The sequence below is a fragment of the Trachurus japonicus genome, chromosome 22, assembly GCF_045865225.1.
Source record: "Trachurus japonicus isolate A0001 chromosome 22, Traja_1.0".
NCBI lineage: Eukaryota > Metazoa > Chordata > Actinopteri > Carangiformes > Carangidae > Trachurus > Trachurus japonicus.
In genome coordinates this window covers 6,275,939-6,292,563 of record NC_140928.1, presented here as the reverse complement: position 1 = coordinate 6,292,563, position 16,625 = coordinate 6,275,939, and the positions used below count along the sequence as shown (strand labels likewise).

Below are 16,625 nucleotides of genomic sequence, written 5' to 3'. Positions count from 1 at the left end.
TATTAGGAATTTTTCTAAACCAAATGTACGCGTTTTAGTCAAATGCAGTTATTTTACCATTATACAAAATATGAATATAACATAAACAATAGAATACTGTTGTATGTAAGTGCTGCCTAATAAGTTCAATAAATTATTCTCAAATAAACTAAATATATAAAATATGATTTAAAAAAAACTTCTCACACAACTTTTTCCACGTGTAAAGTGCAGCACTGACAGTTCAAGCCAGTGATGGACTGGCCATAGGGCAATGTGGGCAAATGCCACAACAGCTGCCTGATGATGCGGCCGCAAATAAATAACCGAACACCCTATACCGAAACGGTTCAATACAAATACATGTATACATGTTACACCTCTAGTGTTTACTGTACATGTACTGTATGTATTCTGGGCTGTGTGTGTAAACTAGGGATGTCACGATTATAGATTTTCTTTGTACGATTATTGTCAGAGAAATAATCACGGTAACAATTATCACAATTATTATGCATTAATTAATTTCACAACATATGAATGTGTAAAATCAAATACAGTCAAAATATAATTACATTACAAATTTTTACACTAAATATTTTAAGTATCTACTATTCATATATAACCAATTATTAATCCTCCAGGGGAAGTGTTTTACATATTCAAATCATTCATTGTCATCTACCGTATGCCAAATGTTTAAGTTTATTTTAATTGTTTGTTTGTTACATTAGGTAAATGAACCAGTATTTCTTACATTTACTTTTGTGCACATCTGCCTCTATGTTTCCAACATAATCTTTTTCGGTAATTAATTGTGGCGTTTCATACCACGATTAATTGTGAAAACAAGTAATCGTGACATCCCTAGTGTAAACTCCTTCCAAGTTTATGTTTTCAATTAGAACTGGTTCTACTGGGTTACATGAGTGTTGAGTGGAGCTAATGGGTCAAACCAATGGATGAAATCATTACCTATAGCATGACTGCAGTCAAAGGCCTCATTGTGCTGTGTGTTTTCTCTCCCTGTGTGTGTGTGTGTGTGCAGCTGAGCATGGTGCGCAGCATGTTGTCGCCGAGCCCCAGCGAGCGTCCCGAGGCGGCCGACATCACGGGGACGCCGCTCTTCCAGGAGCTGGAGCTGGAGCTGCCCAGCCGACTGGCCGTGAGGCAGCGCTCCCGCACCTACAGCGCCTCGTCCATGGGCCGGCCCTCGCGCCAGTCGTCCGCCACCTGAGGGATCCACCGTGACGCAATATAAACCCCCGTCCCACATCCTCCTCCCTCCTCCTGTCATTCCCCTGCTCGTCGACTGCCCAAGAGAAACACCTCAGCCCCCACCCCACCCACCCACCCACCCCAACCCCTCCCCCTGCCATCACACACTGCCTCAGACAGAATCACTTTAGAAGCCAAGTGCGACGAATGTGTGGGAAGTTATCCCAAAGTCCTGCACAGCGACCCTGCTTGGAAGAATACACAACATGCCGTTACATATTCGCACACACCATCATGCTGCCCAAAACTCCCAATTTTAATCACACTTTACCTGTGTGAATATTTAAAAAACAAAGAGTAAAGAATATTTTAAAAAGCGACAGCCGTTCTGAAATGTTCACGACCAGGCTGGGCTCAAGTGATACCTACTACTGATAATTCTTAGCGTTTATTTTAAATGGCCTTTCGGTGCCAGATGGCCAGTGTTTGCCGCGGCCCGGTCAGCTCAGCAGAGGCTAAGCTGTTATCACGCAACATTAGACCTAATTGAATCTGAAATATTTACTTGTGATTGTCTTTAACAGCTGGCAGTCTGCTGGCTCTAACATACTACTGGGAAGTAATCGACAGTCGCGCTAAGAGCCGTCGTAGATATGATTTGACTCCAGCCCGGTCACAACACGCTGCTTGCTCTCAACATTCAGCCAGTGTTCACTCACTCACGCTACACCTCAGGTATGAAAACCAAGAGGACACTCCAAAGGGGCCTTTGATGCTTGATGCTTCATCCTATCTACCAGTGAGAAAATACTGATCGCTGGTATGAGCACTAACTGGTGTTCTGACACCCAATATGCCTGATTTGGGAGACCAAAAAAAAAAAGACCATCTTTTTTTCCTATGTGTTTTTTTTATTTTTAAATGAGAGAAGGTGATGTATTGCGTAGAGAAGAGTTTATGAATCCAGATATGATTTGCCTTGAGAAAGGGGCCAGCGGCTCCCTCTGGATGAATGCTGGGCCTCAGGCTCGTGTCGTTTATAGTTTTTTTTTTTCTGCATGTATCTGACAGGAAAGTGAAGGGGTGAGTGTGAGTTTGTAATCTTGAAGCCAGTACTCGGACTGTGTGTAAATTTACACGACAAATTCGGAGGTGCTCAATCATTTTCCAGCACCTCCCCCTTTTTGCTCTCTGTACATAATTGAAGGGAAACCCCCCCACCCTTGTTTATAACCCCCCTTTTTTTCTTTGTTAATTAAGAAGATAAAAAAAAATTGATCAATCCTGTACATATTGTAAGGCGCCATTGCTTGTAAATGGCTTTTTCATGACACAGCTGTAAGATAGTGTGATATACTGTGGGAGAGGGGAAGCGAGGAGACGATCCCTGCCATTAACGGATAGCTGAATGTTACAGTGTGACCTCCAGAGAGACAGACGGTGTTGGTCACCTCTTAAAGCTGTTTGAAATTATTCTCAGTGTTTCCACATATCTGGGGTACCAATAGGAGGAGGAGGAGGGTGGGATGGGGTAGCCCTACTATGAACACCAGAGGAGAAACCCGCAGGACCAGAGTGCCATTTGAAAGTCAGTTAAGTGTACTTTTTTCTGTAATTGATAACTCACCTCACATTTTTTTTTGTTTTTTTTGTTTGCAACTGTGCTACTGTGCTCCAACCCCCGTCCAGCTGGTGTTCCTGGTGAAGCACTCAGTACTGAGGTCTGCAGCTCTCCCATGATGCAGGAGAAATAGCATTTAGTGAAGAAGGCGATACTGTTTTAGCCCCTCTAGACCGTCTAGTGGGACCTGGACCTGATGCCGGTCATATGATCCTCCAGAAGCATTTGTTTTATGTACAATAGAAGTGCTGGGAGAGACAGTACGGGACCTGTTTGTAACTACACACACACTCAAACTGCTAATTGTAATGTGCTTTCAATGATTGTACTTTTTCTAAGGATCTTCTCTTGTCTTTCTCTCTCTTTTTTTTTTTCTTAATTTTAAATAAGGAAAGTTTTTTGATTATTCTGCAGGGTTTTTTGATTACTGTAAAGTCTTTTGACTCGTGTCCGATACAGGAAGTCAAACTGATGTTCGTTCATCCGTCGTCCACTCCAGCCCACTGTGAGTGTTGAGTCATTTCTTGTTGTAATATTATCAAATCTCTCTCTTCTGTGTTTAAAACAGACTCTACAGGAGCAGAGGAGGGTGTGTGAAACCTCCTGCTGCAAATTCAGTTGTAGCTTAATGAAGGACAGTACTCTTGGTCTCTCTTGATAATGTGACACCTTTTTTGTAAAATTAATGTTTGATATTTCAAATGAATTCTGGGGAAAAATTCTTCGCTCCTGTGAAATAAGCTGAAAGGATTTGGAAACTTTTTTTTTTTTTTCTAGAAATCAAATTGTGATATAAAGACTTTTTTTTTTTTTTTGCAACAGGAAAATTACAAAAACTTTAATCACCTACTGGAGTAACTAGCTCGTTATCATAAACAGTTCAACTGACAACAGCATTACTGACATTGGTGTATTACCTGGGGTTATAGAGATTTTGTTCTGTTCACTCAAACCAAGCAAATGTAATTATTAATACTATTATAACAGTAGGTTTTTTCGATGCTTTGTTTAAATTGTGTTCATCCTCCTTCTCCCTGTTGCATTCTGGGTACTTTTTCCCGAGGATAGTTCAAGTGAAAAATCAGATCCCTCCTCTCAATCTCTGAGGCCTCTATCTGAACATGTAGTTGTGTGTTCTTGTGCACAAACCCATGGTGAATTGTAAATATGTTTATTTGCTTTATTTATGTTTTAATGCCGTGATCAATCCTTTTTGGGTTGGTGTTATTATGAATGCGCTTCATGCGATGGAGCGCGTTGGAATATGATGACTTCTTACAAGTCTAAATTTAATAAACTGTTCTATACCGTTTGTACAGTTGTGTGTCCTTGGTGTGTAGTCACTGTGTGTGTGAGTCACTCTGGTGTTTATCAGCTGATCATCATTAGGAAAACAACCAACAAAGACTTTCAGAAAAGCAGGAATGTTGCTCCAATTAAACAACATTCCTGTGAATAATTAACTTTGGATGTGCGTATGAGATATTTACAGTTCACAGGACATATACAGTATATATATATATATATATATATACAACAGTGTTTATTTTGCACACAACACACATGATAAACAGAAACATCAGTTTCATAAACACAGAACAGAAAGAATTGTCTATTTTTGCAAATGTCTGACCCAGATGCTGAGTAAAGAAAAGAACATGACATACATAATGTTAATATAATTAAAGCTTTTACATGGAAATACAGTTATAAACCTGGAAATAATTACACTGAACTCATAATCATAATTATAAATAATCATAGATATCTATTCCAATGGGGAAATGTAATAATGCTAGACAAATAAATGATCAAATAAACACACTATTCCCTTAACACATAACAGCACCTTAGGAACAGTGCAGTAATATTTCATAACACTAATTGAACCACTGTAAAAACCACCTGGTGGTATTTTAAACCATATGTGTCACACTAATGAAGAAATACAGGATTAACTTCCTTCAGCTGCATGACATTCAATACAAATACATGACATTACATTTAATAACAACCCTGTACATGTGTTTTCAATTACTCTGGTTTATTAAACCTCTGCTCAACCTCAAGTCACCACAGGACATGTCAGTCAAACACTGGGTGTTCACACCTACGCAGAGGAAACAATTACTAACAACAACAATACTCACATAACCTGTCAGGATTACAAGGAAATTACTGCACCTTTCTTTCTTTCTTTCTTTCTTTCTTGCTTTCTTTCTTTCTTGCTCTCTCTCTCTCTCTCTCTCTCTCTCTCTCTCTCTCTCATTTTATCCACAGAATATGCTGTTGAAAAAAAGCTTTTAAAAAGTGTGTCTTCAGTTTTAGTTTTTTCTGTTATTAATATATTTATTAAATTAATTTAGTTTATTATCTTTTTTTAACATTCAAAAACTACTGCTCCCAAGTAACATTACATAGGTTTGTTTCCTGCCCAAAGCACCATGGGAGATGTGGTTTTTAATCCTTAATAAAACAACAATTGTGGATAAATAGCTAGTTAGTCGACTGTCATTTATGAGAAAATATAACGTGAAGGTGTGTGACCTCTTGTCTTTATTAATAAAGGGGCGGGGCTTGCACTCTGCGTTTTCAAAATAAAAGTTTAAAGCTCTCTCCTCTCCTCCCCCCCCCCCCCTCCCGGTTGCGCATTTCCGTTCCCATCATCACGTCACTTCTGGATGTCAATATGCGGCTCGGTCGGTGCGGCGCTGGGAAACAGAACCACTGGAAAGATGTAAACCAAGCAACCAGCGAAGACCACACCAGCCTCAACAACCCAAGACACTAAAACCTTGGAATTCAGAACCGGAACCCCTTTTTTTTTAGGCCGATTAACGGAACCATAGTCGGCTCTCTGATCTCCGAGGCAGCGGCGGAGCGTCTGTCTGAAAGCAGCCATCTTTTGTGAGAGGATGTCCGGGGCGACGCGGAGGGCCTGCTCGGTCTCTGGCTCCGTCGGCTCTGGCTCTGTTGGCTCCGGCTTTGGTCGGGGGGGCCGGGGGAGCCTGCTGATGATGCTGACGACCGCGCTGCTGCTGTCGGCGGCCGGGCTGCTGTCCGGGCTGCCCGGCCTCACCGAGGCGAAGGAGTGCGACAAACCGTGCATGAACGGGCAGTGCAACACGGCCACGGGCAACTGTGTGTGCTTCCCCGGCTGGGTCGGGGACCAATGCCAGCACTGCGGAGGGAGATTCAGGTACGATGATGATGAACATAACGCTGATTATTTACATGCAGCGGGATGTGATTTGTGTGTGTTTGTGTAGCCTATGTGTGTGTGTGTATGTGTATGTGTGTTTGACGCCCACGGTTGCTTTGCTTTGTGCGGAGAATATATCTGCTAATGCCGGGGCCGCCAGGTAGCATGTGAGGAGGAGGAGGTGGCCGAGCTGTGCACACCTGAAGCGGGCACCGGGCTGCTACTGCTACCGCTACTGCTGCTGCTGCTGCTGCTGCTGGTCCTGGTACCATGGTACCATGGTGGTAGCTACCACAAGGACACAGCTGGTTCAGATGTGTGTGCAGATGCTGAATAATGCAAATGAGTAGCCTATGAATAAAGGTGGAGGTGGCACAGACATGATGAGGCCTCAGCAAGGCATAATCATCTCCATAGTGTCACCATCTTTGGCTGTAAATAAATACTCAGGCAATTTTATTTGTATAGGCCATTTTTACAAGCAGTTTGTCTCAAAGGGCTTCACATAGCATCATTACAACATCCTCTGTCTTTAGACCCTCACATCGACTGAGGATAAACTCCCAAGGAACAGAACAAGGAAAGAATGGGAAAGCGGCTCAGGGTGACAGGACATTGATTTAAACAGAGGACAGGACAGATGTGCAATAGATGTTGTGTACAGACAAGAAAACAGTTTACAGCATGAAATATAGAAAAAAAAAAACATAGAAATGGAATGGGTCAGATAACATGAGCTGATGGAGGCAGCTTCTGGTGTCAGGCTGGTCATACACAGGGACAGCAGGCCAGCTTTGGATGGCAGTCTGGAGCATGTACTCTATTTACTCTTGGGTATGTTTTTTTTTTTCTCCTTATCAAATTGCCTCAATGACGAGGTGTCATAAAACAGTGCATAGTCCCCACTTCATTTCCCCTCAGGCTGAGAAAATGTCATGCATTTGTGTGTTTTATTTTGTCTCAGCCGCAACATAAAACGCATAAAAACCAGAGCCGAGCTGCAAATGCTGTGATTTCATCATCATTTCTACCATCAAAGTGGTATTTTCTGTAAACCAGTTGACTCATTAGTGACTCAGGGTATCGGTTTGGTATTTACCCACAGTGCTTTCACAAACCCCACAGGTATTTTTAGGTTTAGTTCTGTGTGTGTGTTTGTTGTGTTTGTGTGTGTGTAATGAGGAAGAGGAGGGGGGGACAAGTTGGCAGCGTCCCAGAGCTGGACGCCGCTGGACGTCTCAGCAGGTGGCGAGGTGGTGTTTGGAAGCAGCGGTTGGACCTGGCTGGGTGGTGTTTGGCTGTGAGTTACCAACAGCAGCTCAGGGGTCAAAGTATGAGGAGGGAAAAAAAAAAAAAAGAAAAAAAAAGTTTGTGTGTGCTGGTGTGTTTTCACAGCTGAGGCCGTGTAGGTGAACTCCTGGAAACATCAGAGAGGAGGCAGGAAGCCGATGACCTGATAAGACCAACAACACGTCTCTCTGACCACATCTATCCATCCATCCATCCATCTATCTATCTATCTCTGAGATCTGCCCCTGTGTCTGTCGACTCACCCCTAATCTAAACAGAGCGACGACACCACAGACGGTGTGATGGCGAATTAGAAAAGTGTTTTAATGTCAGTAGGAATCCTCCTCACACATAATTTTCTCTGACTCCATTAAAGTGTCACTTATGGTTTGCTGGACTTTTCATTCTGCTCCGACGTCCTCGCTGGAGGAAAAAATTGTCCTCCGTCGTCCGATGACACCTCATTTAGGCCAAATCAATGATGATGATGACACTATATTGGCCAGTTTGTACAGGATTTGTGCCCTTTCTGCAGATCCTGCCAAGATAATAACAAGTCAACAATCATTTAATTCTAATAATAATAATAAATTTCCCTGGTTAAGTCAAATTTGAGCTCATGTAGTAACGTTATACTTCTGCTTTCCTTCTTCTGTGCTTGTTAGTGAGCTGATCTGGTTCCAGCTTTGTGATGAGCTAGCATGTCTGTGCAGCTAAAACGTGTCCGTCAGGGTGTGCCCAGCAGCAGCAGCAGCAGCAGCAGCAGCAGACAGGCCGGGATGAGTCCTGTGTGTTTTGTCCCCCCCCCTTTTTTTTTTTTTGTTTCTTTTTTTTGTGTGTGATTTCTAAATTTGATCCTGGAGAGTCATGCCGTCTCAGCTCCCAGGTCGTAAAGCGGGGAGGCAGTCGGCAGCAGGAGGCCTGTGGCGTTGTTGTGCATCCTCAGAAGTCAGACGTGGTCAAGAAGAGAGAGAGAGAAAGACAGGGAGAGAGGGAGGGAAAAAAGCTGGGAGTATTTGCACATTAGCAGGAGCTGGAGGAGGAAAATGGAGGCTGAGAGGCTGCGGAGCTTCTAGTGTTTCTGCTGAGTGCTCTCTGGACCAGATGACTCGTCTTGGTTGTGGTGGAAGAAGCGGGAGGCCGTTTGCTCTCGTGTATCAGTTCAGTTGTAGCCGTCCAACCATCACTGTGGGGGGGAAAAAGAATCATCAGCGGCCCACCACCAGATGCATGCTGGGTAACGTGAAGGAGGAGGCCCAGCTGTTAGCATTGAAGCCAATTTTTTTTTAGTAATTACTTTCCTGATGAAACGCCACAATCACAAGTTCCCAGAGCGGAGCTGAGCGTTCAGTCTGGAAACAGTTTGAAAACTAAACAACAGGATTTAATTCATAAAAACACCAGATGAAGAAAAACTCCAAATCCTCACATTAAAGAACAAGTTCATGCAAAAACACTGGCACTTATGTTCAAACATTTTACATTTTTATAACTAATTGATTGAAAACATGTCTGCAGGTTGATCAGTATTAACCCAGTTCATTGTTGCAAAGGTGCAACTTGGGCCTGAGCTACAGGAGTTCGTTGGTGCTGATACTGATATTCTGAGTTATGTACAGAAAACAGAACAGTTCTAATTTAAAGTGTGTGTGTTTCTTAAGATTAACAGAGGTGTGAAAAGTCACAGGATGTAAATTAATTCAAGTATAAATAAGCACATAAGTGACAAAGTGCAATGAAGTTCACATACAGTATTCACAAGGCGGAGGGTAGCTTTAAGGCAGTGTTTTCAACCTTGGGGTCGGGGTTCCATGTGGGGTCGCCTCGAATTCAAATGTGGTCGCCTGAAATGTCTAGTAATTGATTAAAAAAAAATACTGATACACATATTTTTTAAACTAATTATTATTCTTTTGGAAATTATGATTAAAAACACCACACACAATCCTGAACAACTGTATTCTATACTTTCACTTTCTGGAATTTTTTAAATCGAGTTCAAATAAAATGCAGCATATAAAAATATCTGAGCTGGCACATCTTGATTGACGGGGTTGCCAGAAATTTGTGATGTCAAAATGGGGTCACGAGCCAGAAAAGGTTGGGAACCACTGCTTTAAGGCATTGGTTCCTAACCTGGGCCCCCCTCAGGGGGACGTCAGAGATCTCAGACGGTCCACAGAGCTTTGTCTGTTCTGAGGCTGTGAGGTTATCAAAATTATATTTGTGCATATTAACATTTTAAAATCCCAAAGACAATAGGAACAAAAACCTGCAGTCGTTCATTTTTGTAAATAAAATTTTGTATAATTTTATTCTTCGTGTTGGGAGCTGCTGCTTTAAGAGGTGAGGGTCCACAGAGCGACGGGGACGAGGAGGCTGGTGACGAAGACCACCACCTTGAGCGCGGTCCTCCAGCGGCGGGGGGACTGGTTCTCGGCCTGCGTCTGCAGCTCCCTCAGCTCGGCGTGCAGGTGCCGTGTGAGCGCCCGGTCCACCGCCGGCTCCTCCCGCAGCAGCTTCACCGTCTTCAGCGCTTCCCGAGCGCCGAGCGTTCTCCTCAGCACCCCCAGCACGGACCGGCAGGCCACCTCCGTGATCCCGTTGTCTGGGTAACGTCCGACTCGTTTGAAACCCTCCACGACCTCGTCCACCACCGCTCTGGTCTGGGGCAAACACTCCTCCGGTCTCTGGCCCCGGGCGACCTGAACCGTCACCACGGCGGCAAATAGGGTGGTGTAGAGCCGGAGCAGATCCTCGCTGTCTGCATCACATGCTGTACAGGAGTTAAACTCTTTCTCTTAAACTTTTCTTTTTTTGCTACATACAAAATTTGAAAGTTTCAGATTCTTTCTACTTCTACTATTGTTCCATACGACTGACCATATTTTCATCGCCCCTGATCCACTCGTTACCCATGCATCTTACGTTTTTTCCGAGCCACTTCGTTTAAGAATGGAAGTGATTCTAAAGGTGTATTTTGACATGAATTTAGCTCCGTCCCCACCTACACCTAATCTGTCTCTTCAGTCATCCATATCCACCTTTTTCCGAACATCATCTATGGTCAAAACCGGAAGCCGGTTTTGCACTTCCAGTGGAATTGTACGCTTACGTTTCCATGGTTTTAAGTCGTTGTCATAGTTGTGGTAAACGCATGGATCTATTAACGCTGGCTTTTAACACGGATGTCAATTTGTGTGATATCCAATGTTAAAAGCTGGTGTGATGATCCATGCGTTTTACAGATTTTCATTGAATGCGTTAAGAAGAAACTACATAGTGTTGCTTTAAGTTGGGTAAATTCAACCCTCCCTTCTCATTTGTGTCATATATTTGATTCTAGCTTTTTTTATTTTGCCATAAGAATTTCGATATGATTTTGTCAGATTTTTTTTTTTTTTTGAGTAGCTCCAGAAATCACAATGGGCAACGACTGGAACAACAACAACAATCTTGGTAGTATCCTAGTATATTCATTCTTACACCTCATCCTGACATGCAGCGAGCAAGCGAAACGGCAACGAAAACTCGCGCGAGGCTGTCCTGATATGCAGCGTGACGATTTTGTCGCGAGTATATTCTACTGGTTCAGAATCCAGACCAATCAAATTATAAAGGGACGTACACAAACCTGCGGCGCTATTTTGAGATTCCTGGCATTTCCTGGTTGCCGTTTTTCACATCTTTGAGTGTTTTTTCCTCTCATATTCTCCTCTCTCTGATAACTTGCTTGTCAACAGAAAGCAGCGTGTACTTATCAACCAATAAGAAGTGTTTAGGGGCGGGACACCGCCGCGAAATGTCGTCCAGATAGAGACAACGCGAGCAATAATTTCAGGGTTGAGCGACATCGCTGGACGGCGCGACACCGCTCGCGGCATGTCAGGACAGGATGATTGAAAAGTATGCATTCTAATCACTTTTCCTCGCTCGCTCGCTCGCGTCGCTGTCGCGTCGCTGTATGTCAGGACGGGGTGTTACAGCTTCTACTCTTCCCATCATGAGTCGATGGTAAAATCTCCTATCTTGCCAAATCATCTTTCATCTCAGTTTCTCATCGTGAGCTTCAAATAGCTGTGCTGTAGGAGTGATAATTATACCCAGGTATCTTAATCCCACCTTCAGCACTTTCAGTGGCGGCGTCTGGACCGCGGCCCTCTTGTTCGAAACCGTCCATCAAGGCCTCCACCGCATTTCTGACCAGCACCTCCAGTCTCTGGCCACGGGACTGGTCACGGGTGACGTGAAGTCTTGTAATGGTCCGTCTGATGAAGTGCTGCTCTGGAGAAGCTTCCTGTGGTGTCTCCTCAGATCCTGAACGTCCGTCCACCACACAGTCCGCTGTCTGCTCTGGGACAGCTTCTCCTCCTGCGCCCGCCTCACATGAACAACTTGGTGATGGTTTCACCTCGCACTAGGGATGTAAATGGTCGATTCATTCATTAATCACTAGTTGGTTGACCTGATCGATAGGCCTTTGATTGATAAGTAGGGTCTATAACATAAAGAGCTGAACCTTACTTATACAGAGCTCTATGCTAACATTTCTCCCAAGAAGCACATGTGCTCCTAAAGTCAAATATTTGGGAGCACAAAAAGACATTTTGGGGTACAATGAAAATGTTAAAGTAACAGGTAAAACACCCTAAACATTTTTCTTTTGACTTTGTTTGATGATTTCTAATGTGACCCAGAATGGAAATATTTCAACCTTTTAATCAATAGACACAAGCAATAACTAGTTCTAGGTTCATTATGACCAACACAGTTATTTATTTTATTTTTTATCCTTTCACTTTCACTTTTTATTTATCTCACGACCACATACGTGGTATGGAGCACAAACAAACACAGACAGTACAAATAATCAAGCAAATATTTGATACTCATAAATTGCTCTTTCCTTATGATGTGAATTATATACAGTATTATTATTATTATTTAACTACTTAAATCACAGTAGCATAAACTGAGTTTTTACAATAGTAAAGTTATGCACTGTCCAGAACAGCAAAAAAAAGCACCCACAGCGACGTGCTGCTGCTCTTTGACCCTAAGGTTTCTGTAGTGCTACGTGGAGCCAAGCCTGAGGCCAGTGTACAACAGGTAACGTTAACAGTGCTGCGTCTTCGCCTCTTTTCACCGACAGCTCTTCTCTCCCATATAACTAACGTTACTGTGATTGGTGGGTTGCGCATGCGCACTCTGAAGTCCGTTTTAAACAGAGCTACCACTATATTGCCGTTAAAGATCATCAGCTTTGCTTGTTTACAGTTCACAGAAAAACCCTCTTAAAAAAGGGTCAGTTAACTCACAATTAAAATAATTGAATCCAGCAAATTCCTCCTCACCTCACACTCCTCTGTCTGCTGTGGGACAGCTTCTTCTCCTGCGTCGCCCTCACATGAAGAGTTTGATGTTGGTCTCGCCTCACACTCCTCTCCAAGTTCTGGTTCGTCTTTATTTGGAGGAACCTCAGGTTGGACGGATGTGTCCTCGTTGTCCATGACTGAATCTTGATTGATCGCCCCTCTCTTCACATAGGTGTGAGCTTCAAGGAAACGTTGAAAGAATTAAAGTTTTAGGTTTTCAAATAAAAACAGAACACCACAATCACAAGTTCTCAGAGCAGAGCAGTTCAGCCTGGAAACAGTTTCAAAACTAAACAGGATTTATGCTGCGTTCCATTTACCTCGGAAGTCGGAGCTGTGAATGACGTCACACCCGAGTTATCAACGTAGTTACAAAGTCGGAAAAAAGCAGCCAACGGCCAAAAACACCGGCTGAAACTACCAGGGCTAACGGTTAGCCGTTGTTAGCACGGTCTGTTTTGTAGTTTGCATACACATAAAAAATGTAAATTACACTATGACAGCAATACTATGTATACAGCTGACTTATTGTGACGACAAATAGTAAAAAGTGTTAAAGCAGAAGTAAGCGATCCGGTCGTTTTGGCTAACTTCTTATCAGCCGATGAAGTTAGCAGTCCCCGCCCTTGTCTCTACGTCACCACATTCACGCGCATCCCTTGGACTGCCCCTTTATGCCGTTCTCTCTCCTCATTGGATAAAGGTTGTAGGATAGAAAAAAGTTTTCTCCTCGGCTTACAGCAGAGCAGAGTGACTGACAGACCCGTGTTTCAGACCAAACACTCTATGTAAGTGATTGCCGTCGGAAGATATAACTATTTAAGACTTATATTAACACAAATATTCCGCTTACTTCTGCTTTAATAAAAGGATTATTACAGGAGCTTCTACTACTGTTTACAACCGGGGAAGCCATCTTTAAATGTCAACTCAGGGGTTGTGTGGATCGTCCGACTTTCCGAGTTGGAAATCCGGCCTCGGGGGTCGTTCCAGTTGAAAGTTCCGACTTCCGAGTACAACTGGAACGCACCATAAATTCAGCAGGAAGCCATTGTTGTTGATTGGGCGCAGTTATCCAGGCCTGTTTGGTTCACAAAATGTGATGTGCGTAACTGTGTATATGAGGAGCTTGTTCTCTCCTGCAGCTCCTTTTAAAGCAGCATTTAATTTTCTGTCTCTGTTTCCAACGTCTGCTGTGTGGACAGTGGTGAAGTGGATCAGTTGTTTCTGGTGGAGTAGGATAGTCTGAGCTTCTGCCCCACCGACCTACAGCGTGCAGCTCCGGCCCCTATCAGGCTCATCGTGGTCAAACAGCGGAGAGTATAAACTCTGCTGCTGTGTGATCCCAGATTTGCCGGGAATCAGACTTGTGTTGTTTTTGTCAGCTCGGTCAAAGGGGCTGATAGTTTTCCAGGGGAGAGCGCTGTGGTCGGAGGCCGTGTTTAGCATACAGACAATGCTGCCATACAAGTCCCAGCAGCGAGTGCTGGTAAAAGCAGCTTTCTGTGGCAGGGTCGTGCCAAGATGGAGTCCTGAGTAGCCATGAGGAACCCAAGCCAAGATCAACACGGAGGGGACGGAGGGAGGTGGGTGGGAGGGGGCGACAAAAAACACACCGCTGGGATTTGTCGTTGCTTTAAAGGCAAGATGAATTTTTTAAAATTTTCTTTTTGATCTGATGCCACTTTAAACTTGTGTAGCTAAATGCGTAACTATTTCCCATGCGTGTCGATCTCATCAAGACTGGGCAGAAACCACTGTGTGTATATATAACGAATAATATCACCACATGTTAAATGATTATATTAATAGTCAGTTATTTCACAACAGTTTCACCAAAACAAACAAAAAACAGATTTTCTGTCTTTAGCTCCATTTTTTTTCTCGTTGTCTTTGAGATCTCTTCATTGTTCAGCTCAGCTCACTGGAGCTTGTCTGTTTGTTGTTCTTACAGCGATTATTATAAAATGACATTTAGAAGACTCCCAGAGACAGTTACAGTTTCCTTTTCCTTGTTGTGATTTTTTTCTTTTTTCTTTAAAGTGGCTGTTTGTTTGATAGATGACGCTCCACAAGGGCACCGTTTACACACAGAGTTGAAGTTGAATTAAAGCACAGGTTTTTTTTGGCTATAGTGAATTTTATGTTTTTATGTTTTATGTATAAGAGCTGAAAGTTGGAAACATGATGTGACGCTGGTTTATTGCTGGTCTCAAAGCAGAGATGTAGCAGCTAATGTTCTGTGAGCATTGAACTCCCAGACCTCTGATACAAGTTGATTTAATTCTTCTGTGTTGTTTTTTTTTTGGGACAAGAATCACCTCAGGTGAAGACGAGAGGTTGTTTGTGTCTTTGTTTTGTGTCTTCTGAGAATCCTGGCTGTCTAACATCTCCTCTGTGGCGGTGTTGTTGAACCTGCTTCTTAATGGAGCAGTTTTTCTGTGGATGTTAATGTGCGTCCGGGGGAAAACGGTGGCTGCAGCTGTGAAAGCCAAGCTGTTCCTCGTGGTTTATACTGCTGAAGCTCAGCAAACCAAAAAACAGTAAAATGGCAGCCTAAAAAAAAAAAAGACAGATTTTCTCTGTTTTACTATAACTGGCAGCCTGTAATTGTTCATGCTGATGAGTGTTGGTGTTAGGTGGAATTGTATCTGATGCTCAGTCTGTGTCTGATAAGATCATTTCTATAAAAGCCGGCTTTATTATCCGTGGCACAAAGAGTCTCTAAGACCTGCTGCTGGATTTTTATATTTTATTTTTATGAGTTTGAGAGGGAGTGGGGAGATGAAATTGTTTTTTATGAGCATCCGGGTTAAGAGTGTGCTTTCTGTCATGGTGTGGGCAAAGTGGTGAATAAACGCTTTGTCTCGTCCGTCCACTTGGAGCCAATGAAAGCCTCTCATGCATGTTCGGTCCCATGTGCAGCTCTGTGCCGGTTAATCAAGCCACCATCGTTCGTGTTTCCTGCTCTGAAGTGTCTGAATCAGCCTCCGAAATAAAGTTTTTTCCGCCCTGAGTCAGAAAACTTGTCGTCACAGCTGCTTTTAAAAAAGACATATTTGTCACTGTAGACGTAGATGAGTCTGTCTGATGTCCTGTCACAAGGTATTGTGGGACACTTCCTTGGTGTTAAAACATTGATATTTTCTGAGGGGTTTATTAGTCAGCAGCTCTGCAGAAAAGATGACTAACACTCTCTGGTTATCATCTCTATTGACTGACTTGAGTCTAATGTCTCTTCATCAGTCATATTGTTTGTTTAGTTTTGTTCCCACAGTCGGAAAGGAACGTCCAGCTCTCACATCTGTGGAGCTGCTGGATCCAGCCAATGTTTTGCTCGATAAATAATGAATGCATCATTAAAAATTATGATCAAATCAATCAATATGTTGTGTCCAGACTGAAGGGTGAATTCTTGACCCACAGAAATGACGCTGAGAAGAACTTGTGGTTTGTTTCACAGCTCTCTGCTTCATGTTGCCCTGTTTGTTCCTCCGCTCTGCAGTTTGTTGGTCTGTCTTCGTCCTCAGGCGCCGTCTGGAGCCGGTTTGAAGGCCGACCTCACTGAGCCAGCACAGACTAATGCTCCCCACAGCTTTTTTTTTTAAGTTTACAAATGCAGAGGCACAGAAATTTGTCCCTTCCTCCTCTTCGTCCTCCTCAGGTACCTGCAGTCGAGGTGGATTTACTTGCAGCTGCACAGAGAGGCAGTGAGTTATCAGAGGGATCTTGTCTGTGAAGCTTGATATGTAAAGGACAGAGTTTAGTTTTTTTTTGTTGTTTTTTTTGCAGATGAAAGCAGATAACTGATCTGAGTGCAGCTGTAAACTGAGGTGGGAAAGCAGAAACTGGCCTCTGCTTATAATTTCTGAAATATTTATGGACCGACTTGCAGCTTGATGAGCGTTATTTGGGCTTTTTGTTGATGTGTCTCTCTTCT

At 43.2% G+C, this 16,625-nt stretch overlaps 2 protein-coding genes across 5 annotated transcripts in view; both read left to right on the top strand.

The window, feature by feature from the left end:
• Positions 1-4,130, top strand: part of eif2ak3 (eukaryotic translation initiation factor 2-alpha kinase 3) — a 37,208-nt gene extending 33,078 nt beyond the window's left edge. For both annotated transcript variants that reach the window (XM_085767220.1, XM_085767219.1), the window contains exon 18: positions 1,028-4,130. In XM_085767220.1, coding sequence (XP_085623346.1) covers positions 1,028-1,216 — 189 coding nt within the window. In that variant the 3' untranslated portion in view covers positions 1,217-4,130. The remainder of the gene's footprint in view (positions 1-1,027) is intronic.
• A 1,361-nt stretch (positions 4,131-5,491) lies between these two features.
• Positions 5,492-16,625, top strand: part of atrn (attractin) — a 151,468-nt gene continuing 140,334 nt past the window's right edge. For all 3 annotated transcript variants that reach the window (XM_085767215.1, XM_085767217.1, XM_085767216.1), the window contains exon 1: positions 5,492-6,017. In XM_085767215.1, the coding sequence (XP_085623341.1) occupies positions 5,734-6,017 (284 nt within the window). In that variant the 5' untranslated portion in view covers positions 5,492-5,733. The remainder of the gene's footprint in view (positions 6,018-16,625) is intronic.